The sequence below is a fragment of the Dipteris shenzhenensis genome, chromosome 10 (genome assembly GCF_047967505.1).
Source record: "Dipteris shenzhenensis isolate YYH24624 ecotype China chromosome 10, Dip_SZ_1.0, whole genome shotgun sequence".
Taxonomy (NCBI): domain Eukaryota; kingdom Viridiplantae; phylum Streptophyta; class Polypodiopsida; order Gleicheniales; family Dipteridaceae; genus Dipteris; species Dipteris shenzhenensis.
The window spans coordinates 24709837-24735554 of record NC_141605.1 but is presented as its reverse complement, the minus strand read 5'-3'; the positions used below and the strand labels follow the sequence as shown (position 1 = coordinate 24735554).

Here is a 25718-nt window from a genome sequence, read left to right as displayed (position 1 = left end):
TGGTGCAGCATTTTTTGTCAATAAGGGGTGGAAGCCTCACCAAGTTTGTAAGGATGATGAGGGTAGTCTTATGGCAGTGTCAGTGAGCCAAGATGGACTTAAAATAGTGCTTGTGAGCATTGTATGCCTCAAACTCCTCACTTTAGATAGCGGGTAGGTGGAACTTCCCCAGGCATTGGATGACCCTAGGTGGCTACTTGTCAGTGTGACTAGAACTACACAGAGAGAGAAGATGACCACTCTTCCTCCTCCCCCCCATGACTAGGGCTGAGAGAGATGCCTGGAACAACCTCACATTGAGTAAGGGGCTCATTCACCATAGGGCGCTAGTATCTAGTGGGTTGGATGCCTTTACCTAGAACAACTATCACAAGGGAGAGGACTGTTGAGCAAGAAGGTTGGAAATAATTTATGCCACTAATGAAGGGTGGTGGATGAGAGGAACGTTGATAGGTGAATGCTGTGACCAAACTAGTCTATCAGACCATGTGTCAATTTTGTGGAGCTTCAATACACCTCTAGCAGTAGCTAGAAGGTCAAAAGACAGTCCCTACAAGTTCAATAAGGTGCTCCCAGCCTCTAAAGGGCTCTATGCAAAAATGAGAAGACTATGGGAAGAGCATGATCTAGATTGTGCTGACTTGTGCAAGAAGTGGGATGCAACGATTAGGCGTGTCCACCTAAGAGCCGTGAGATTGACAAAAAGGTCAGGATGCAAAGAAAAGATCTCATGAATCCTTATTTTTGTTGGTAAGAAAGTCTGTGCGAGCGGCTTTGGATGCAGCCCCCAGATACCCAATCTTGTCAACCTTAATGGTTGATGTGGAGACGCCCATGCAAACTATTGAGCTAGAGGATGTTGGGCTAGCAAGGATTGAATGCCAATAGCTACAGCTAGCAGCAGAGCAACTACCCCTCTAAACTCTTCTTTTAATCAGTGAAAAGGAAACATGAAAGGGAGTCAATTAATCACATGATGGATGGGAAAAACAATTTTAAGACCGACTTTTGATATGTCAATACAAGACACGGGCTGCTTTTCAACACCGATATTGATGCTAAATACAAATATTTTTTTTAAGAATAAGTGAAAAGTGTCGGAATGTACATTGGCATATACGTCGTAAAGAAAGCATCGGTGTGGGCATCGGTAAGTGATAACATCAGTGTTGGTATGGGCATCAGTATTACCGTCCGTATATACTGACATTGGAGTGTCGGTATAGGCGTCGGTATATATCAACATTTTAAGAGAAGTTAAAAAAATTGTGGGCCAGAACGGGGCTTTTTTCAGTCCCATCCTGTCCCACAAAATATTTTTCCATTAGAATCATGATTAAATGTTACAAAAGAGGTGTACAAAATCATGTTACAATGTTACCAAAAAGGTCTACAAAATGGCAAAAGTAGTGCCAAAGTTGAGAATGGCAAATCTGCCAAAGTAATGCGCTACAAAATGGCAAAAGTTCCAAACTCCAAAATGGCAAATCTGTCAAAGTAATGTGCTACAAGGGCAAAAGTGCTGAATTTTACTATCCTACTATTGCTCCTCGCCCTCCTCGTCCTCCTTGCCCTTCTCACCCTCGACCTCTCTGCATAGGCTTGATCACTCACGTCCTCTTCTGCAAGACTCTCCGCTCCTTCTTCCGATCCAGTCTCTAAGTCCAGGGTCTCCAGATGGGTTGAACATGCCTCCCTAAGAATGAAACAAGTTAGAAAATATAAGAGTGTCGATTGTAAGACAACAGTGATACTCAAATAATGATGATGAGGGCTAAAGTACACTCACATGACATGCCTCGACCTTCCGCCAATCAGTGCAAATTCCTTCGTCCTCCTTCTCCTTAGAGAACCAAGGGTAGGCTCCAATCTTGAATGCCCTTCGTCTTTTGGAGGCCTACCAATCATAGATTCATGTGGATTCGAATTCAAGGATTTAGATATGAATGATAAAAAAATTGAACGACTGAACATATTAGATATTCAGTAGTATGTATAGAGCTTTAATTCCTTTCTTTTGTTCGAGGCTACTTCATTTTTAATAGATAAATATATACTTACCACCCATGCCCCATTGCCAAATCTGCGACCACTTTCGAGGTGCAAAGGACCTACGGTCTCCAAGGGTCTCCTCGTCGCCGTCCGCTGAGTTGCGAGCACATCTGGATTATCCTTGAAGTATTCTTCCAATCTTTTGGGTCTGCCCACCCTAGCTTGGGCCTACTTAACTTAACATCCTTCCTTAAGTCGTATCTACAGGACTTTAGGAGCTCCCCCATGTGTGTAAGCATGACCTCGCTCAAATTCATACCCTTCAGGGTTGGGAAATTTTCTCTTTAGGGAATCTCTCTTTGGCATCCTTGGCTCTATTGTCCTGCTGATTCCAAGGTTTGAATATATCCTTGGGGAAGTGTGTGCTCATCAACCTCCTTATGTAGCTTAGACCTACCTCTCAACCTGGTCCTCTACAACTTTCACAATCTATTTACTTCGTAGGATAGGTTCTCAGGCAAAACATAGTCCAAAGGATGCACAGTGGATGGAGTAGCAGAGCCAGAGCATAGAAGCCAGAGCATAGAGTGGAACTAGTAGAGGTAGAGCAAGGGGTGGAGCGAGCACTTAAGGAGTGAGGAGTAGGGGAGCGAGTGGTGTGGGGGATGCAGCATTTGTGAGAGGGGAGAGTAAGGGACCAGACTATAACTATTTCTCATGAATAGGAGGAGACCTAGAGCACTAGGAGTGTGCAGACTCATCTATATCTCCCATGCCACCATAGTAGCCTCATCCCTTACTACTCTTTCTGGACTTACGATGGTGATGCCCAGGTGATGATCCCTTGAAAGGGGCAAGAGGGGATGGTTATCGAGAGTAGGAAAAGCCGTTGATGTCCATGATCTACCCCGAAGGGGTGCAGGAGAGGGAACAGTCGAGGTCCTCTAGAATAGAAGAGAAAAAAATCTCTTTGCCTCCGAGTCGCTCATGGCTACTGCAAAGTCATCAGGACTCTTGACAAAGCCATGGGTTGCTAGCAAAGGAGTCCCCCGAGGGATAGGCCCCTGAGTGGTAGGTCCTTGAGGAGTCGACTAAGTGGAATCAAAGTCATCTAGAGAGTAGAGCCCTTGAGTTGTCCTCCTACGAGGAGTCCCATGATTACCGAGAGTCCGCTCTCTGAATGTGCGGCTCTGAATGTGCGATGTGATGACGAGGTGATGACATGTCTAATTTCATGGGATTGGACAAATGCAAACAAAGAATAAGAAGAGAAGAGTACAAGAGAAGAGATTAAGAGTAGGAAGAGAAAAGAATAAGAGTAGGAAGAGAAGACAAGAGAATAAGAGTAGGAAGAGAAGGGAGAAAGAAGGAGAGAAGAGAATAAGAGTAGGAAGAGAAGATAATAAGAGTAGGAAGAGAAGAGAGAATAAGAGTAGGAAGAGAAGGGAGAAAGAAGGAGAGAAGAGAATAAGAGTAGGAAGAGAAGATAATAAGAGTAGGAAGAGAAGAGAGAATAAGAGTGGAAAGAGAAGAGAATAAGAGTGGGAAGAGAAGAGAGAAGGAAGGAAGAGAAGAGAATAAGAGTAGGAAGAGGAGAGAAAGAAGGAGAGAAAGCTGAAGAGAGGAGAGGAGAGAAAGAGAGTAAGAGTGAAAGAGAGAAAGAAAGAAACAATGAGGGAAAAAGAGAGAGAACGAGGGAAAGAAGAGAGAAAAGAGAAGAGGGAGAGAAGAGAGGAGAGAAAGAGGAAGAGCTTAGGGAGGAGACAGGAACAAGAACAGAATAAGAGGAGGAAGAGAGGAGAGAAGGAGAAAAGCAAAAGAGAAGAGAATGAGAATGGAAATAAGAGAAAGAGAATAAGAGGAGGAAGAAGAGAAAGAGACGAGAGAATAAGAAGAGAATAAGAGAGGAGAGAAAGAAGAAGAGAGGAGGGAGAGAAGAGAGGAGAGAAGAGAGTAGAGAAAGAAGAAGAGAAAGAGAGGAGAGGATAAGAGAGGAGGGAAACAAGAGAGGAGAGAAATAAGAAGAGAGGAGGGAGAGAGGAGAGGAGAGAAGAGATGAGAGAAAAAAGAAGAGAGGAGAGAAGATAGGAGGGAGAGAAAAGAGGAGAGAAAGAAGAAGATAAAGACAAGAGAGAATAAGAGAAAGAAGAGTAGGAGAGAAGAGAGAAAGAAGGAAGAGACGAGAGCAGGAAACAAACAGATAAAGAAGGAAGAGAAGAGAATAAGAGTAGGAAAAGAATCTAGAGAAAGAAGGAGAAAAGTAGAAGAGAAGAGAATAAGAGTAGGAAGAAGAGAAAGAGCATTATTACTGTTGATTAGTGTACCAACCATATCACATTATGATGCAATGCAACTTGGGGTTGTCACTCATAAATATGTAAGCATAGCATGTGGGTTCAACAAGAGTTTTTTTAATCCTTTTTTTACACATTTTTCACATATAGAAGGGTATCATATAAAGGGATTTGTTTTATTCTCAATAAATTTATAGATAAGGGATTTCGTAAATAGGCCTTGAACACACATGATATCTAGGGTTTATAAATAGTGACCCTCAAAGCAATTTAACAATCATCAAACTTGATCAGTATTTGGGTGTAAAGCTTCATCTAGCCTAGCAACATGCTTTCTAAGGTGTACTATATTCAAATACTCACCCCTATGAAGGCCACCAAAATTATTCTTGTTGATAGTGATACATGATCTTGCCAATTTCTCTTGATATAGAATCACCAGCTGATGTCTTGAGAACCAATTACAGTGGCTCCCCATGTCCATTTCATGAGTCCTCAAAAGTTGACTCTAAGGTATTCATGTGCTCCATGATCAAGTTACCTACTTCGTTGCTATGGATATTTTCTAGATCTATTAGGTAGCTGTACTGTGCATCACAAGTCCTCATGTGATTCAAGTAATTTATTCTTTGTTTGTCCCACTCTCACACCCACTACATATGTCTGCATATGACCTTTTCTTTGGATACCAATTGATGCACTAGGTATGTTAAACTTGTGTTTCCACTGGAATAAGTTCAACTATTGTACAAGGAGGAGATTGCTACCACTGTTGATAAGACAGGCATAGATTGTGTTGATGTTTAGTCAGACATTTGGTTTTTCATATGAATTTTGACATATGGACATGTTTTAAGATATTTAAATTGTTTGGTGTTCTATTTGTCATAAGGATTTCCCATTTACTACATATTTCACTTGGAGCTCATTTGGTTTCTTGGTTAAAATATAAATAATAATATCTTTCACTTTCATTTGGTTTGAATTAAATTTCTATACCATCAATGATGATGAAATCTTAGGGTGAATTTTTGGATGTAAAATATTTCTTGCAACCTACAAATAAATATTCATAATCTATCATGTGTTTTGAAGATCATATTGATGTGTAGTCAAGTATAAAAACATAAGTATATGTATCTAATGCATCTTAAAAAGTTGCATTACATAAATTTGTGCCCCTTTTTAGAATCAATTGTTTTTGGAGATGGACCTATGAGAAAGTAAATTACTTTTAAATATTGACCAATAATCCTAGGATTTCGAAGAGAATCTTTTTTTGAGAAGCCATGCAATGTTCTCACTTCATCCGCAATAGTGTTATTTAGGAACGCATTCTCAAGGAAGCATCAAACTCTACAACAAATCATGTCCTCGCAATTCGTAGAATCTATTACTAGCCGGTGCCATAGCTACAAAGGCATCAAGAAATCATCAAGCAAGGATCAACCATAGCTTGAAGAATCAAAGCCACACCAACAAGCAACTCAACATGAGCATTACCACATGACTCCAAATAGTAATAACACTAAGAATGTGACTTTATTTGGTTGTATGCATTCCTGCCTCATTCTCTCAAAAAATTCTCAGTAGCTTCATGCTCTAGCTCAGCAAATTCACCAACCTCATCTCATAAAGAGGAGGTTGAGGCTCTGATGAGATGATGCTTGAACCCTATCACTATTAACTATTGCAGCTCCCACCGCCTGATTAGCATTAGGCAACTCATTCATGAAATTGATCCATTGGATAATGAATGATGCTTGCCCTTGGTCCTTCTCACCTGCAACAGAGTTCTGACCCTTCTTTAAAGCACAAACTATAGTTTTACCAGAACCAGAGAAGAGGTCCAAGATGAAGTCATTCTCAAAAGAGAATAAGTCTATCATCTCATTAATCAACCTTTGGGGCTTCTAATATGGGTTCACTATATGATGGGATGTGTCTAAGAAATGCAATTTTCTTGTCACCGCAGGATGCTTAAATACATTTTGAACATTCTTTTTTCTACAATGCATCCCAACCTTTCTCTTCTCAGAGGCAAAGAAATACCCAATTGTCATCATCTCAAAACAACTCACCATCCTTTCTCCTGGTACATGGGTGAGATTTGCTTTATACCTATAGAAACCAGCCATAAAAATAAATCTTTTGCAACACATATATAATAAATGCTAAAGTTTAGAAAACATTATAGAAAGCTATTGTAGGGATAAGGATGCTTACTAGCACATTGATTCAAGTGGATGTGTTTCTGGCATGAGGACCTTTGCGACACTTTGGAATCCGGAATCAAATTGAATAAAGCCCGTGAACAATTTAAGCAAAACATCATTTGTTCCTGCATTTTCATATAATTCTTGTGCCTGTTTTTGCCAAGACACATGTGTTAACATCCTTAATAAATCAATATCTTAGAGAAATACTTCAACAATAAAGTTTCATGAAAACTTTGGAAAATACTCACTCGTAAAACTCATTTTCCATTTCATCAAGTGAGAGCTCCTTGCCCATAACACAGGATAAAATAGAAGTTATCACCTTATCATCATCAATCCTTGCATTGACTTCCAAGGAGTTATTTTCATATGATCAGGAACCAACTTCAAAGATACATCAACCTTTTTATCTTTCCCTTTGTAGGACATCACCTCATTGGATAGCCTTTTTTCGACCTTTCAATTCTTTAATGTCCCAAAGGGTAAAGATTTGATCCACTAAATCCCAAATTGGATCATTTATAAATCCCAATTGGAAGAAATTATTATATTTTCATAAGGCATTAGAAGCCTCACTTTCATCAAGTACCAGTCTAGTTTCAAAACATCAAATTTTCCTCAATTCAATGGAAGGGGGTACCATGCTCTGCAATCCACTCCACATACTCACTTTGAAAGAATCTAATCCGTTGAATGAACGTCATAGTCAATCTATAGTCATTGCTAATGTAATGGTCCCATGCTAAGAGCTTTGCCTCCACTGAATTATGACCTGCACATATCTTACATTCACAGTTCTTAAAATATGGGGAGTCAGGAAACTCAAGTACTAGCTCTCTCTTGGCTTGTGCAGAATGACCACCACCAATGCAATAGTAGTCATATTGGTCCACTTAACAAGCATCAAAGTCACATTTTGTTGGACTTTGTGCAAGATGAAGCATTACAAGTAATGGAAGAACATTAGCAAATGGATTGATCTTCATCCTAGTCTTTAGGTTATGGACATGCAAAGGATGAGGTGCACAAATTTTTAATACTCTTGTTCTAGTGTCATCATCAATAACAGGTCAGTGAAGCTTATTGATATGTATGTAATAATTCTTGACATCTGACACAAGATGTTCTCTTTGAATTTTTTCCCTTATTCTATTTTGTTTGGAGTCTACAGCTCCAAATCCCAAAGCAACACCAAGGACCTTTGTGACAGACACATCTTCACCATATTGCGCATGTTTTTTCTTGCCATCCTTCTTTGTCTCAGGTCTTCCAAATTTTACAGTGGATATTTGCCTTTGAGCAGCATGCGAGGACTTGGTTGCAATATCTTCATCTAGATGTCTTGATTGTTGGAGTTGTAAATCCGACACTTGCTTAGGTTGAGAGAGAGTAAAAGTGATATGCTTCAGTAGCTCAGTGATAATGCTTTTGTTGTCTTTGATACATTAACTTACTGCTCTTGAAAACTCCATAGGTGTAGAAACATCTTCACCAAAAAGAGATTCCATAATAACAACATCACATACCTTCCCTTTATTTGTAAGACTAAAGTGTGGAGTATCAGTGTCATCCTCATCATACCAAGAACTAGTAAGAACACCCAAGGGTTTTGGTGTACCAAACTCAGTAATGCCTTTATTTCTTGAGATGATTAAGACTGCTCTAGTACCTGATACCTATTTTGTTAGTGACCACTGTTGATTCGCGTAAAATACTTTGCTTCATCTGAAATATCCTCTGCTTCAATCCTGATAGCAAACTCCTGGCTTATACTCTTTCCCATGTCCCTGTGAGGAGAAGATGCTTCTAAGGAAAATTGCCTTTTTTATCTCTTATTTTTAGGTAAAGAAGACATTTCCTCTTGCGAATCGTATTGTGGGCTAATTTGATGTGCACCATTCTTCTTGGGAGGAGGTGTTAGAGCTGCCTCAACTTAGCCTTGCCTACTGCCTCCTTTGTCCTTGAGCCTTTCCTCTCCCAATAAGAGGCGACTCAATGTCCTTGCCCTCCTTTTGGGCCCTTTCCTTCATACCCTTTCCACCAATTGGTGAGTCAAACTCATCGTGATGCTGCCTTCCTTGATCAGATTTTTGAGAATATGTACGCTTTGTTGGAACTGAACTGTCTCGTTCTAGTGATTCATCTTTATTCCTAGTAATTGGAGGCTTTTTCAATTTGAACTTGAGAGAAGGTTGTTGGCTGCATAAAGAATTAGTAGCATGGGTCAAAGGAAGGAATACCAATACATTAAAAAAGAAGCCATCAAGCATTTTCTAACAATTTATGGAAAGCAAGACCCAGCTCGATGATGTTAGCAAATAAAGTCATAACTTAGGATAGAACTCAATAACATCATCAAGTTTTGTCATAATTTATGACGAATATCGATAAGATCATCGTTTTTTATCGTAACATATGAAAAAACTTGATAACATCATCAAGTTTTATCATAATTTATGACGAATCTCGATAACATCATCGTTTTTTATCATAACATATGACAAAACTTGATAACATCATCGAGTTTGATGAAAGATTTATTAACACAGCATGATAAGAGTACTTGGCCATGCTCTTGGAAAGAAAACAAAAAATCTTTGCCTTTGTTCTTCTTCAGCAACAGCAGCAAAATGAAATTTGTTTGTCTTTGTTCTTACGAGATAGGAAGCCTGTGTATGGAAGAAGGTAGCATCTATGAGGTAGGGGATTTGAGATAGATTAGGAGATGTAAATGGAGTTTGAGAGAAATAAGGCAAGTTTTAAGACAAGAAATCAAGATTGGAAGATCGTAGGTCACTCTCTTAGAAAGGAGATCAGAAAAAAACCTTATGAAAAAGAGAGGCGATTCAAGGAAAAACTTGTGAAAAAGACAATTTTGAACATGGTCTTGCAGGTCTCTTTTTGCCCCAAAAGTACCATAAACCCTAAAAAAATTTGCAAATTATGATAAAATTCAATGATATCATCGATCCATGTCATAAGTCAACCCTAAATTTGATGATAGCTTTGAGTTGTAGTGGCTGCTATGATGAAAGTCGATGATGTCATCAAATTTTGGCATGATTGTGACAGATTTCAATAACAACATCGAGAATTGTCATAAGTTCTGATATAACTTGATAACATCATCGAAATTTATCATAAGTTATGACAAAACTCGATGATGTTGACATAACTCGATAATATCATCGAATTTTGTCATAACAAATATAGAAATAGTAAAAATTAATGGCCATAACTTTTGAACCAGGACTCCGTTTTGGGAGGTTTTTGGCTTAAAATTTAGAGCACGAGCAGCTCTACAATGCCCAAATATTCTACGCATGATTTGGCCTTAGCATGTTATTCAAATTTGATGCATAAGGCACTCAAAAGTTGGGTGCAAGGTTAGGGGGTCATTACCTACTACATAATTCCTTCTACATGGAAATTCCCATCTAACCAACACATATGACCCACAAGAACCAAGCAATGATCCTAGCATGAATATAGCTCTAATTTCCCATTCTAACTCATATTATAGCTCATTGCTATTTGTTTTAATATCTTATGACATAACTTGATAACATCATCAACTTCTATCACATGAGGCATGAGTACACTTTATGCTATTATCAAGACATATAGATGCCTTTGTCATGGGGGATGGAGATCAAATTTAAACTTCCACAAACATACTTCTTATGTTTTCCTCACCAACTCAATGATGTTATCAAGTTTTATCATTTGTTGTTCATAATAGCACTGAGTTAAGAAATGACACATGACACAACTCGATGATGTTATCAAGTTGTCATAAGTCATGACATCAAGTTTTGTCATAATTCATGACACAACTCGATGATGTTATCGAGTTTCTTCATAAGTTATGACTCAAGTTGATGATGTTATCAACTGTTGTCATAACTTCATCCAACATTGTGTAGATTTCTTTCAATTGATAAACAAAAGATGTGAACAGTAATACCTTTAAAACATAACTATAGCATGGCACTAGAGATGGGGGAGACTACAGTTGAGGCCCCATTGGAGAGGCAGAAGGGGCTTCTATTAGCCCTAATTATGGGCAGAAATGGACAAGAGATGGGACCTCTATAGGCCCCAAGGCGTGCTCTGATCGTCGAGCTAAGAGTTCAATTGGCAAATGACAGACTGGGCCAGCCAATTTGTGGGGTAGTTCAGGCCCTATATAAGGCCAACAGATGAGAACCAGATCAAGTAGCTAGGATAGGTGAGTAATCATTTATTCCATAGATGTTTACTTTAATCAAGTAGTAAGTCCTCATTGTGAGTGCAATCAGTAATGTAAATTTCTCTGCAAGAAAACACAAAGCTTCTAAAGGAGCTCAATGTAACTTACTCTAAGATATTCTATGTTAATGTAGCAAAATGTGCAACAATTGATTATATAATTACTATATTTTTTGAAATATTGAAACAAAGTAAAACCAAGACACTGATGCTCTTTGCTAACCCTGTAATTCAATCCGGGTCCCTAGCCTATTTGTTGCCCTTTGCATCACACATCTCTTCCACCTCTCCAAATCCATACGTAAGCGTAAGTACAGCAAACTATACTATCCCATACATCCTAACCCTCATCCCCTCCACATAGCCTCGTTGTATAGCACTGTCCTGCCCTCCACCACCTTCTTACATGCCCGTACACATGCCCGTACACCATTTTGTACAACTTGTATGATTTTTCCCCCTCCCCCAACCTCCCACAATATGGGCATGTATGCCCCCCTTTCCCTTTCTTTCCATCCCCCCTCCTATATCCCTTCTCTTCATCCATATCCCACCTCTTGTTAGCCCTTTTAGCCTTCCTTGGAACTTCCCACAGGTTTAACGTCAATTTTCACATGTCCAAGAGTAGAGTGCTCAAGGAAAGTGTACACCATGTGTAGCATGTGAGAAGTTCAAAGAGGGTTGAGCTCAAAGCTGGCATGCATAACACCAGCATCAAAAATGCCTTGCAGAGTAGAAGTGATATGATCATTGATACCCTCCTAGAAAGCAATCCAAAAAGAAGGTGCCAAGCCATCTGAACCTAGGCACTTAACCTTGTGAAGGGAAATTAAAGCTTTCCTAAATTTCAAGTTAATGAAAGGTAAATCAAGAGAGATCCTCATCTCTTATTTCACTAACTATCACAAGCTCAAATGGGAAATATATTTGTCAGTCATGTCTGGACTTTGTAGTGAGAAGGGAAGCATAAAAATTTGAAGCAATATTCATGATAGTATCTAGTTTTGTCCCGTCTTCCAATAACTAACTACATCACTCTTTCTCAACCACGATCTCTCGAGTATGGCTGGGTAACTCCTGCCTGTATCTTTAATGTCCACTACATAGAAATTGACAGTGGTGGTCAACCCATTGATAGTGATGGGCAAATCCTCAATGACTCCCAAGGTGGTGAGTCGTCTGCTACTTTGATTTGAGTGGAGGAGTGCCTTGTGCATTTCAAATTCAACTTCTTCATGATACGGGACACCATGATATTACATGTGGCTCCCCCATCAACACACACACTTTTGATACGGCAATTATCTATTATGACATCTACTCTATCGCGTGTCAATCAACATCTTCAGAGATAGAAGAAATCTCTCATACCTTTCCCTTTTTCTTGCTCCTCCTTGTTGAGAGCCCTTGTTGCAACTCACATCTCACCTTAGGGCTTAATGCTATTAGTTGACGAAGCGTGATGCTCAAAGACCGATGAGCGAGGTCCCGAACGACCAAATAGTCTTCTTGCCCTGAGCCGATAGGGAAATCCGAGGGCGACCACTTACTCCTACGAGATCTTTTAGCCTTCTTTGTTGGTGAGTCTGTCATCTCAGCATCTGGGGGCCTGAGAAGGACACCTTCTTCCTAGGGTGGCCTGGTCCACGGATTGGAGAGGGGTCCGAGGTGGTATGACTTCTCTTCCCGAGGTCAAGGACCTCTACGTCAGAATCCTCGGAGCCTAATTCACCTAGAAGATTCACCCTTGGAATATTAGGACATTTGGTGCGATAATGACCCTTCTGGTGGCACTCGTAGCACACAACATTGGCACGTTCTCTTGGAGGGCGACTGGCTTGATTTCTGATGCCCACCATCTCAAGCTGAAGATCACCATTCAGGGCCTTGGCAAGGTCATTAACTCCGGGTCCTTTAGTAGGAGGGGCTAGGGGAGTAGGAAGGAGGGGGGCTCGTGGGCGAGGCTGGGAAAATCTTCCAAGCGGAGGGTGAGGATATACATCTTGTTGAGGGTAAGCATCTAAGGGAGGACCATACATTTCAGGTGGAGGCGATGGATACATCCTTGATGGGGGGTGGGGGTATGCCCCTGAGTTGGACCCCCCAAGTGGTTGTTGCAAGAATTGAGGGGGTTGCAGAGGGACAACCATCTTCTTTGAAGCGGGGTCATAGACTGTTGTCAAACTTTTGAGCAATCTCTTGCACTCGCATCATGGTCTCTGGATTCTCCCATTTAAGGTTGAGGTGAAATTCATCACTTGCTCCTGCTACAAGGTAGCCCAGCACATGCTGAGTCATTCTAGCTTGAAATTCGACGTTGTCCTCCTACATGGCCAATTGAATGGTCCAGGAGCACGGTCGCTCGATCTACATATCAACGCGCCGTCTCACATTCTGACTACTTCAAGTTTGCCACCTATAGGTACACATTCTCTGGCTCCTCTTCTTTGCTAAAATACTCGATCATAGCTTTGCTGTCAACCTCGGCCAACTTTGGCGAACATCCTCAGGCTGCTTCTCATACCACACTTGAGCCAAACCCTCTAGAAATGTGGGAAGAACCAACAACCATCTATCTTCAGTAAGAAAGTTGAGAGACACACAAGGGCGCTTGAAGGCCACAAGATACTCGTTTGGATTTTCTTCATATTCAACCCGACCACAGAACACAGGAATGTCAGCCATGCTTGGAAAAGAGGAGGGGATCAAAGAATACACTGGAGGAGGTAAGAAAATACAAGATTATATATTGACAATAGGGAGTGGAAGTTTAAAATGGAAGTGTGGGGAAGAGACTTCTAGAAAGCAAATGTAAGCTGGAAACGAAATATTGGGAGTGGTGCGATATTCCGTACAGGAAGAGTCGATGGCGAAGAAGAGTTCGTAAACAAATTTTATAGCTGACACCATTGCAGAAGATTGGGGGTATGGCATCGCATCAAGTTGTTCATCAAAGCAAAGAGGAAAGCCATTTCCATGGAATGCAAGGCTTGCACATCACCTTCCAAATCCTCAAGCTCTTGTAGTCTCCATGAGATTTCTTCTAGCGGGGTGAGGTTCGGCATTTTTGTTCCTTTGAAGAGGTATCTCCTTTTGATTCATAGGATGCTCATGCTAGTGAGTCGGCGATGCTATTTTGAGTTCTTGGAATATGCTTCACTTGAATCTCTTCAAAGTTTTGACAAAGCTGAGTAGCCTGTTGATGGTGGCTTGTCAAGGCTTCACTTCTCACTTTCCACTCACTGCTCACTTGTCGGCATACTAGTTGTGAGTCGTCGCATACCTCTAGCTAAGTGATTTGATGTTCTTTTGCTTTTTGCAAGCCAAAAATGAGTGCAGAGTATTTAGCTTGATTGCAAGTGTCTGCTGCCATGGGACTACCATACAAAAACTTTTCTCCGTTAGGTGAAGTCAAGGTCATTCCTACCCCTGTCGCTTTTGTCGAGGGTCTATAAGCACCATCAAAGTGTAAGACCCAAACCAATTTCATATGAGCACCAAGACACGTACATCCCAAGTCTCTCAATAATCTAGGATTGGGAGGATGAGTGGATGAGGGGAAGCCAAAACCTGAGCAAGGCGTTCTGGCCCCAACAAGCTCACAATTTTCTGTTGAAAATTCACTTTGTGTCCAAGTTCATGATGCTAAACAAAAGGTTGATTAGGAACAAACGGGTTCCGAGGACAGAACATCTTAACCATATAAATGCATGTTATTACATAACAACTCAGAGAACCCTAGCTCCTTGGTGTAATCATAGTAATAGCTCCTTGGATTTTCTTGGACCTTGACCTTTTTCTTGAACACTCTTTTCTTCTTGACCTTCAAAGGGACAGAGTTAGATGAAAACTAGATTCTGGCATTTTGTCGGCCGCTTGAGAGGATTCTCTAGAAGAGACTCCCTTTTCACGTGTCTTCTCCACCTAGGAAGAATACTTTTTTATTCTGACTAGCCAGTCGTAAAGAGCTCGGAGAATTGAACCCTTCTCCTTTTTGCGGCACCAAGAAATTCCACCTTAACAAAAAGATACGGCCCCCAAAAGCTTTGTTGCCATAGAGGATATAGGATGCAAAGTAGGGAGGAGGAGGCCATAGAGCTAGCAACGGGCGTGAAGTGCGATGGAGGAGTGGATAGCGAGGCATGCAAACACGACGTGCAGAGCGCAAAGGTGGTAGCACAGGCAGAGGTAGCAGCGGGATCGACGATGGCGATAGCGAGCAGGATAGAGAGCAGCACGCAGGCAGCGCACAGATAGCAATAGCAGATGCAAGTGGCGTAGGCATAGAGCAGCGCTCTGTGACAAGCATAGGTGGTGGTGGCATTGTGGCACAGGTTGCGGTAGAAGCAAGGACAATAGCAAGATCGACAGCGGCACGATGGATGCGGTATGGATGGCGAGGCGTACGGTAGTGCGAATGGCAAGGTAGCAGGGCACAGTGCCTGAGAATGGTGCACGGATGGTGAAGCAACATCGTGCACAACGCTCATTGGCAGCACATAGATGGCAAGGCGACGACGTGATGTGAGGCAGAGAGTGGGAGGTAGGAGGTGAGGGAGAGAGAGAGAATGCGAGTGACAAAGTGGGGAGAGGGGAGAGGAGAGAGAGGGAGGAGAGAGAGAGAGAGGGGGGAGAGAGAAAGGAGAGGAGGTGGGAAGAGAGAATTTGCATATGAGAACTACCAAGTTGTAGAAGGTGGCATGATCCTAATACGTGGAGATTCGAATCCCAGCAGCCACACCAATTCTATTAACTAGAAAAGAAATCAAGGCATGAGGCTAAATGCTAGGCATGGCGATGCTCGAGGGCCATAGAGGGAAAGGGAACATGAGGGGAGAAGCATTAACATGGGTGGGAAAAAGGGATTAAGAGGAGTGGGAATGAAGAGGGGGACTATGGCACAAGGGGGAAGGGAGAGGGGGAAGAGGAGCATGTACATGATGGGAGGTGGAATGTAGAGATGGAGACATCAAGGGAAGAGAGTCGTGCTTTATTTAAAAGGAAGGAAGGATGGGGGAAATCAAAGAACTAGCATGATGGCCTTACAAGAATGAGCGTGTCACATCAAGGAATAGCCTCTTCCTTTTATAGCCCCAAGAGAGGGGGTCTCTCCTAATAAATGCATCCTCCCACATGCATGGTGTATGTGGAGGAATCTCCCATGTGGGCTAGGTGGGTATGCACTCTCAATTGTGTGCAACAACCCTTTACCTCATTTTTCCACATAAATCAAACCCCATATCCCAAGTCTAAGATACTCCCTTGGTCTCTTCTCAATTTTATAATACGTTCAAACATCTAGGAGGACAAGTGTAGGGTTGGCAAAAGGAATCTTGCCACCTCATCCTACTTTCCCCATTATTTAACTTGCATTCTTGGACTATTTACATCCCCCCCACATGGGCCTATCCTACATGGAGGGAATAATCCAATATAATATCCATCTCCACCATGGATGAACTTTTTGTGTTAGTTTCGTTAAGAAGTGAAACTTTTATATTGGCATGGAAAGTTTATATGCCCTAATAAAAATAAGATTTTGAAAAATTCGCCAAGATTTGAACCTTTTATAGAAAAGTTTTAAAAGTTTCGCCAAGATCTACATATTTTACTTAGAAATTTAAAAGGAAAAATATATAATCTTACTATGATTTGTCAATATAGTAAAACTAAAAAAATTACCCTAATAAACTTTGGCCAAGATTTTATATTAATATAAAAGTATAGCTTCGATAAAAACATCCATGATCTCCACCTATTTTATATTACTTTTCCCATGGTCCTTGGGCCATGTCTCCCTAAATGCAGGCATGGGACCACCTAGGTGGAGAGGTGACACATGGAGGAACCATGCCACCTTAACATTTTATAATATTACTACCATGGATTATGTACAACACACCTATGGGTCCTCTTATGTGGAAGGGTGGCACATGGTCATGCCCTGCCACCTCAACCCTTGGCCCTATGCACACCATATTTTATTATACTATTGCCACACCTACAAGGACACAAACATATTTATGCCTTTTACCTTGGTCAAATTTATCCATAACACTGGCACTGGGTGTCTTCGGTGATATACATTTCCAAATCATCCTTTGTCTTGATGATGCCTCAGATGTGGCATTCATCAAAGTATGATTGTGCTATTGATATGAGTAAAGCCTCGGTCCATAAGGGCACTTGACATAGGAGGATGTTGAAGAAGAAACCCTCCATATGATGTCTTGGATGGCATTGTGTGAAGCGGATTACTTTAGTTGAGCATTTGTGCCGAAATAAAAGATTAAGACACTTTATGATGTCTTGTATGGTATTGTGTGAGGTGGACCACTTTAGTTGATTGTTGGTAAATAAAATTATGGAGAACATATGTGCCTATATGTCTATCCCTTGGCCTCTTGCTCTTCTCTATGGCGTAATTTGTATGGTATGCACAAAATGTGATGGGTTCAAGCTCGGAGGGTTGTGCACAATATAGATCTATTGGATTCATCACTACATACCTGTGTGGTGTCATAATCTTTTGTTGGAGTGTGGGTGGTAAGGAATCTACATAATGTGCTACCTCGATGTGCTCGATGATGGAGATGTGCAAGAAATATAGGGCTGCCTCTGTTCGTGATGTTGGCTTGGTCAAAAGAGAGGTGGCAACGATCTTTAGCTTAAATGGATCTAGTTTCTTAGGCCTAGTCTTTTGGAATCATCAACATTGAGGTTCAACTACCCCATTCATTTGGTTTTCATGGCGTACTCTAGAAGATAGTGTGAGATGCTAGAGTTTGTGATGCATTGGATGTTCATGTGTGCACCCCATAGTAGTAGCATAGTTGAATGGTAGGACACAACATTCCTGTGTTTATACTTGGGTTGATAGTAGAGACACCATTGTGTATTCAATCGATAGAAGCAACTTCTTGAAGTTCTCTCTCTTTGAATGTGTGAATGAAATTTTTAAAAAACTTTCTTTCAAATCAAAATGAAGTTATTGTGGGTTAGAATGCGAGGAGATGGGAGAAATCGTAAAGAAACATGAAGAAAATTGCATCCGCATAGTACAATATTAACAAATAAAGAGATGAGGATACTTTTTTTTCACTTACATTCCACTGAACTAGAAGATAGTGTGAGATGATAGAGTTTATGATGCATTGGATGTTCATGTGTGCACCCCATAGTAGTAGCATAGTTGAATGGTAGGACACAACATTCCTGTGTTTATACTTGGGTTGATAGTAGAGACACCATTGTGTATTCAATCGATAGAAGCAACTTCTTGAAGTTATCTCTCTTTGAATGTGTGAATGAAATTTTTAAAAAACTTTCTTTCAAATCAAAATGAAGTTATTGTGGGTTAGAATGCGAGGAGATGAGGAGAAATCGTAAAGAAACATGAAGAAAATTGCATCCGCACAGTACAATATTAACAAATAAAGAGATGAGGATACTTTTTTTTCACTTACATTCCACTGAACAATTGCATACATATCTCTTTTAATGTGAAGGGTTAAAGAACTCATATTTATCGGGAGACAATGGGGTCCCATTTGGTTACTTTGATGTGTAGAGAGATTAATATCCCTTTTCCATTTTCTAACTGTGATAAATGTGAAGTGTCCAGTGTTAGGCCACAGGTAGGTGCTGTTAAGGCCTACTGTGCATCATGTGGATGAGAGTAATCCATGTCCCAAAACCATTGTGCAACCCATATCTACCGAGGGAGAAGCGCATTGCTACCTGAAGAGAGATGACTTTTTCTCTGTACAAACTGAGTGAGAATGTTGTGAATGAAGATGGTGAGCCATGGCTATGTTTATACCTCTGAAAGATGGCCAGCTGCTACTGTTATTGATGTGCACTATTGTTGTCCCTCATGGAGCTCCAGAATTCAAAGAGGTGGGCTGCTATGCGCTTTGAACTGCTATAGGTAGGCGACCAATGGAAGAAGAAGATGGGTTGTTGTGAAATATATCATTTAATGTGGTGCCACTCAAGGAATGAGGCCATAGTCAGGGCACTCAATAACATTAAAGTTGCATAAATGGGGCCCAAAAACTAAGGGCAAAGTTTGATCAAAATAAGGACTAGACTTAGCACGTCACCTTGCTAAATCTATGCAACCAGCAATTGTATTTGGTCAACTGAACTCTTCTAAGAACTTTTCCTTATTAGTAGGAGTCTTGATCTTCTCATCAAATAAGCATGTAACCATCTTGATGAAAACCTAAGCGCTTGCATGAGAAGGCCAAGGGAAAAGAGCCTAATCAAGTGGCATTGTTGGTGTAGACTAATTAATGATCATGCTTTCTAAAGAGCCACTCATCAAAAGTTTTGTATCCATGCCAGATGTAAGACCAATTCTATACGTAGGTCTATGATGGTGGCATATTCACTCTTGAATTGACGATCTGGCATATACACTTATTATTATCTCCTACTTGTGCTTTAGTCTTTACGGGTTTAGATGGGGGCAAGAGTCGATAAACACTTTTTTCTCTACTCCTGGTACCTAGACTTGCTAGAGAAAGTGTTTCTCAATTGATTGAATTTGATGGGTTCTTGCAAAAAACCCTCAATAAAGGTACGGTCCCTCAGTTTAGCTGCATTAATGGGGTCTTTTGACATTTTGCTTGTCTAAACACATCGGCTGATTTCTAGCAATGAGTGTATGCTCTAAAAGTGCATCCAAGATTTTTCATTGCTCTAGCAATCAATGTATGCTCCAAAAGTGCATCCAAGATTTTCAGCATTTGGGGCCTGATCTAGAGCTCTCAGTGCAATAATGATAGGCATTATTATCCTCATGGCATCCTCAAAATATTTTCATAATCGTGATGATGAGATCTTTTCCTTCTTATCATTGCATTCAGCTCTATTTGCTCTATTCCCAAGCTTAGACACCCATCTTTGGAAAGTGCCACGATGAAAGGTTTGAATAAAAAAATGTCACAATGAAAATTAAAATTTTTTATTTTTATCAATGATTGCAATGTGTAAAAATATAACTCCTACTACTGACATGGATGATCTCTGTATAACCCTCAATATAACATGGAAATTTGAAAGATGATAGAGCTATGTGGTATGCCAGGTTCCACAGAATATGGGTTAAAAGTCTTCTTGAGAAGATGTCATGCCTTACTTGCAAACTCCCATTTTGGATCGGCGGACTTATGTTTTTCAATCCCACTATTTTTTGCTCTCCTTTGTGTTGCTCGAGAAGTCTCAACAAAGACTCTAGCTTCACCTTGACTCAAACTCTCGTGAGCATTATGCCGAGACGACATTGCGTCCAATTGTGGTTATGGAGCTTCACTTTGACTTGCATTAGCATTAACAACTCTAGCCATAGTCCTGAATATGGTTATGGAGCTTCATTTTGACTTGCATTAGCATTAACAGCTCTAGCCATAGTCTCATCAACCACGCTGTGCACAGTATCAAGTGAGGCGTCTGTGTTATCAACTTCATGTATAGCAACTTGCTTCCTACTTGAAACCCATATTCTTTTGTTGTGCCAGTACCTAAGCGTCTATTTCTCATCTCCATACTTTCAGATTTTCTAAACAAAAACCCCAAACCCATAGACACATCAATACAATCTCTCCAATTACAATTGGCAAGTTGCACTAGGATTCCAATCCAAAAAATCTGGCAAAATTAACCTCTTCAAAATCTCGAGACTTGACTGTTCTCCTTTGCATTCATTTGCTTGCAATTGTGGTTGACCCTTGTCTCAATACACTAGATATTAGAGCAATCGTCCATTTTCGCAACCACAATGAATACTCTCCCTCACCCTCTTCCTCTCACAACTCAATTGTGGCCCACCTTACCCCACCTCGCTAGCTGCAAGAGCTATAGACTACATTCTTATAAAATGAAGAGCACTCACAAGTCTCACAAGCTTTAGTCACACCTACCACCTCAACAAGACATGTGGCACCCATGCCACATAAGCACACGGCCGTACCATATCTATTCTATCTAAGCACACTGTTCTTCACCACCACATTGCACATGACCACTCATTGCCACATGACCACACATTTCTACACCATTACACAGTACTATGTCATCACATAGCGCCACATAGCACAATGCTTCACGAGCATACTTCATGTGCACATAAATGCCACATCACCATGTCCATTGCACATGCACCTTGCATCAAAATCAATCAATTTTTGAAGCCTAGTGAACGGTCAAGCTACATCTTCCTTGATGTCAACCAAAATGTTGAGCTCCACAAAAGAATCTACTTTCAATTACCACACTTGATAACTTTACCATATGGCTACTCTAACAATAGGTATCTTAATTACCCCAACATTTTAGAAGCCCTTATCTTAGCCATTTTTCATCCAAATCGAATAAAGTTTGAACATGGCTTCACAAATATCTAAACCCTTTGTGGTCATCTTTCAGTGCCATCTTCACCATGTTCAGCATGAAAATGCGACTCTTGTAAAGCTATTTTGGCTTTTTTAAATCTTTTGGAGATATGTAACCCATGTACCAAGAGATAATTAGTCTTATAACCAAAGCAGTGGGATTCAAGTCAAAGAGAGATTCTAGTTTAAATGTAGACAATGCAATAGCAATTAGAAACATTGCACCAATATGCAATATTCAAACAACTCATTCCAATCACTAAGTCCTGTGTGCAACAAATGATAGTGTCAAAAGTATCAATGCTTAGTCAAAAACCCCTAGCTTATGCTGAATTTGACAATTTAATGTTTGTGAATTCCTGCAGTTCATGCAAATGCACCAAATGCATGTTTGTATGTTTCAGCACCTGCAACATTGCAATCATTTTTCAATTATGAAAATCCTTAGTGTAGACAAGACAACTTTGCAGATTCTCATCAAGTAAATGAGAGCTATTCTTTAAGTAAAGAAGCACAGTCTTCTCAGCCAATCAAGAAAGGAATTTGTCATTGTGACTATCAATGACAGTCTTCAAAACAAATGCATTCAGGTATTGCACATACAAAGCAATCAAATTATGAAGCAACATGGTTGGTTGTTCTAATCAAAGTTATGACATCACATGCAAAAGGGAATATACATTGTTTTATCTTACTGGTGATAGTACAGATGAATTTTGGAAATGATATAAGATAGTGATCAAAATATTGCAAAGAGCATTCACATGCCGTAAAACTTTCCAATAGTCAACAACATGATTTGCCACAAGCATGCAAAAGACAGTCAATCTGCAAGAATTTTCAAACGTGAAGACTTTTTTTCTTCAATATCCTACTGGCGAGCAAGACCAAGTCTATGGATATTCAATCAAAATTTACATCCAGCTTCAGAATGTGAGAATGCAAACATTTGATCTTTCGCATAATTAAAAGCCAATCATGGCACTTTTCCATCCAGATATCACATACTTCCATCAGATCATAGCTATTTTACATATCATTTTTAACAATGCAATCTAGGATGAATGTTCGCAATCAATGGACATTAGTTTCCATCATCTAGATATAGCTTTTTCAATGGATTTGGACATCAAATATACCATCGTGAGACTTCAACGAGTTTGAAGACATTTCTTTCGTCAATATCCTAGATTATGAGCAGTTTCATTGAAACTCAGTGAACACAAAGCAACAATCAATCTCTATATCAACGGAGGTCAAAATGTCATCATGCTTACAGAATGCCAACATTCATTCATCAAATATTACAGTAAGCCAGTCTCAAAGAAGCTGTGCATTGACATTTCATGGAGTCAGTCATGCAACATATCAATGAGCATTATCAGCAACAATAAAATTGTTCATCGCTTCAACATGTAGGCAACTCAAGTAAAAACAGTGTTCGAAACCTTGCTATGTCAAAAGGTTTCACATCTGGTACTCTAACATAATTGGCACATACAATCAGGTATGCAATTTCAGCATCAGATCAATGTGACAGCAGATTAAGCAGCTAAAGTCAGCAACAATCCCCTAGAAATATCTATAGCCTTTCAACTCCACACATCAGATTTTGCACTTCTATGCTAATACGCTTATGTCGATAAACTCACATTGGTCTCATATGACACCAAGTCAATTAAGTCAGCAGATTATTCATAAATGCAGTTTCCTCTTGCATATCCTGACGACATTTGAATCTCAGCTTAAAAGAAGTCAATCAATGCTTCTTAATTAAATACAGATATTTGATCCAAGAGGAATGCAACATCAACATCAACAACCAATGGTTAAAACTTTACATACAAAGTAGTTGAGCCTGACCAATTCTGAGCATCATCAATTTTCATCCACAAGGTTTGTTTGCTCGAACACAAATCTCAAACAGTAACCTTATTGCAGGTGAGGTAAACAAAGTGCCTGTGTTGGTAAAAGTGTAAACAGCCCACTACATTTACAGCCCTACCACAGCTTTGGTAAAGTAAGCTATAAAGTTTTAAAACTCTAATACAAACCTCCAGGAACATTCAGGAAAACTTCCTAGAACATACACCTCAATTTTGAGATAAACAAATACTATATACTATGATGTAGATGACTCTTCAGCTGATGCTGCAACAGAATCTGTTGGTTGTTCCAGGGCAGCAGTCAAACCGGGAACTTCACTCTTTTTAACAATACCCTCTTTTTTAGGCATCCGGGGAACAGGGGGTCTTGGCAGTAAGCCAACGATAAAGAAAAGCCGCCGGACAACATCTGATGGTTGTGCTCCGACAGACAACCAATACCTGTCCCAAGTACATATAACCGATATGAAAAGCAGAGATCACTATTCTAACTCTACAAACGTTTGATCACATTTGACCGGCAACCTCACTATACAAGCATATAAAGACCAACACCCAGAGTTCCTGCAGATTTTCAGAGAGCGAAGGGAAGAGACAGCCATGATTTAGGCCAATATTTTAAAGCCAATATCATTTCAGAAGATCTACTATGTACTATGTAATAATTTGTAGACATCAAACAAGCACTATCAAAAAAGAAAGGTAACCAACTTACTTCGTTCTTTCAAAGTTCAACCCGATACGTTTGTGACCATCCTTTCCTGAAAGAAAGAAAAATCATCCAACGTCAAAGTAAAGGTGGTAGCCATATGGTTTGTGCAAACTTAACTTCTTCTACCAGTCTATACAAATTTCCCTACTCCTATTTGCATATGACTACATTTTGTGGGCTTTTTCCCTAGAAACATCAAGTCCTCAATATAGTTGTTTTGCTGTTCAAAGCTGATGTGGTTTCTTGATAAAAGATACCTTTTGCAAAATGCTTTGCACTAAAACATTTGATGTGAAATATACAGAAATGAGCTGCACCTTTTCTCCAAAAATAATATCCTGCTGCTCCAGGAAAAGTACTACCCTGGTTGCCCAAACCCTGACCCAATGGAACAACCCGATGTTTCCTTGGTTGCACAACTCCCAACCAGGATGTTCAAAGGCGTGCCAGTCTGCACTAAAAGCCTATATAATGCAACCCCTATGAGCCTCATTTATCATCCACCTTCAGAGCTCCAGCCTGCAGCCAACAGCAGTTCTACAGGCTAGGATCAAGGCAAGAGAGTCTGTCCAGCAGCCTCCTTTAGGTCCTTCTTAGTGTTCCCTCAGCCCGGTTCAGTCTGATACAGAAGCAGACAGGGACTCCCCCATAGAAGCCCAGTTCCAGCTCTTCAGTGAGGGTTTCCCCCTCTATACAGTACTGTTCCTTTTCCTTTTGTAGTGAGGGTTTATGCCCTTTTTACAGTTCTTATTCTTTCAATGTATTCAGCCCCATTGGGCAGACAGAGATTCAGTTATTTAATCCCTCTTTGGAACTCCTTTTATATTCCTCCCTCAGAGTCTCACACTCACTCCACAGTTCCACTTGTGCTTTGGGTGCATTATTCTATCAGTTTAGGTAGTCGTGAGCAGGAGAGAGAAAGAGTGAGTAGGCTTTCTCCCTATTACACTGGTATCAGAGCTTCAGATTTTATTTCCTGAGATAGGGAGGTGCAGTTCAGGGACAACCCACTGTTTGAGAGCCGGAAAGGACAGTATGGGTACTAGTGGCACGTCCAACACTGGTGGGGAGCTAGGATCCGCTTCCCAAGCCTCTCCACAATAGACCCCGGCCACAAAGGCCCTGATGACAGTTTCTGCTAGGATGGCCATGATGCAGATGCAGCAACGATAGTTTGAGAGTCTCTTTACCCGCATGGTTCATCTCTAGGAGATGCGGGATGATTGTGAGCAGGCTGTCAGAGAGCACGAGGCGGCAAAAGAAGAACGCAATCGTGAGGCTATGTAAGCCAAGGAACTCAAAGAGCGTGAGGCTCAAGAATCCAAGGAGCTTGGTCAATGCGAGGGGGAGCTCAGACAACACAAGGCCCAAGGAGCCAAGGAGCTCACAGATACCCTAGCTCAGGAAGCCAGGGAGCTTAGAGAGTGCACCGCTCAGGAGGAGAAGGAAGAATGGGATCAGCAACTTCTCATTTCTCTAATCCACCCACATGGAGATGAAAGAAGGGAGAGAGTCCAGCAGCCCATCAAAGCTTCTTTTCCGGGAAGCTCAATTTTCTTTGGTATGATGGTAAGACCGAACCTTTAGTGTTGATTTCGTGGCTCAATCAATTCGAAAGCTATTTTTCAATTGTGCCTACGAACGATGATGTGAAAAAAAGAGAAACACAAGACTATCCTCAGACAAACACAAAATGACTCAGTACTTTATTGCTGACCCCCATACAATCATATCCACTTCTTCATAATCCAACTCTAGAGACAAAATCGTATCTTCAGGACTTCTTCGGGATCAGTACTATAATATGGTAGCTCTTAAGGTAGAGCCTATGCACCGACTTTCAAAGCAGGTATCCAAAGCACACAAGTAACAAGTCAACCTCCCACACAATCTGACTAGAACACACCTAGACTCTTTGAAAGAGGGGAGAGACTACACAGCCCGAAACAAACTGAACTTAAAACTGC

The 25718-nt window shown here is 40.6% G+C and overlaps 1 protein-coding gene across 1 annotated transcript in view; it reads right to left on the bottom strand.

Moving 5' to 3' along the window:
* Window positions 1–22967: 22967 nt before the first annotated feature.
* LOC147897600 (small ribosomal subunit protein bS16m/bS16c-like) overlaps window positions 22968–25718 on the bottom strand; it is a 32887-nt gene continuing 30136 nt past the window's right edge. The window contains exons 2-3 of the mRNA XM_087380547.1: window positions 23755–23800; window positions 22968–23480 (exon numbers count right to left, since the gene is read on the bottom strand). Coding sequence (XP_087236673.1) covers window positions 23276–23480; window positions 23755–23800 — 251 coding nt within the window. The 3' untranslated portion in view covers window positions 22968–23275. The remainder of the gene's footprint in view (window positions 23481–23754; window positions 23801–25718) is intronic.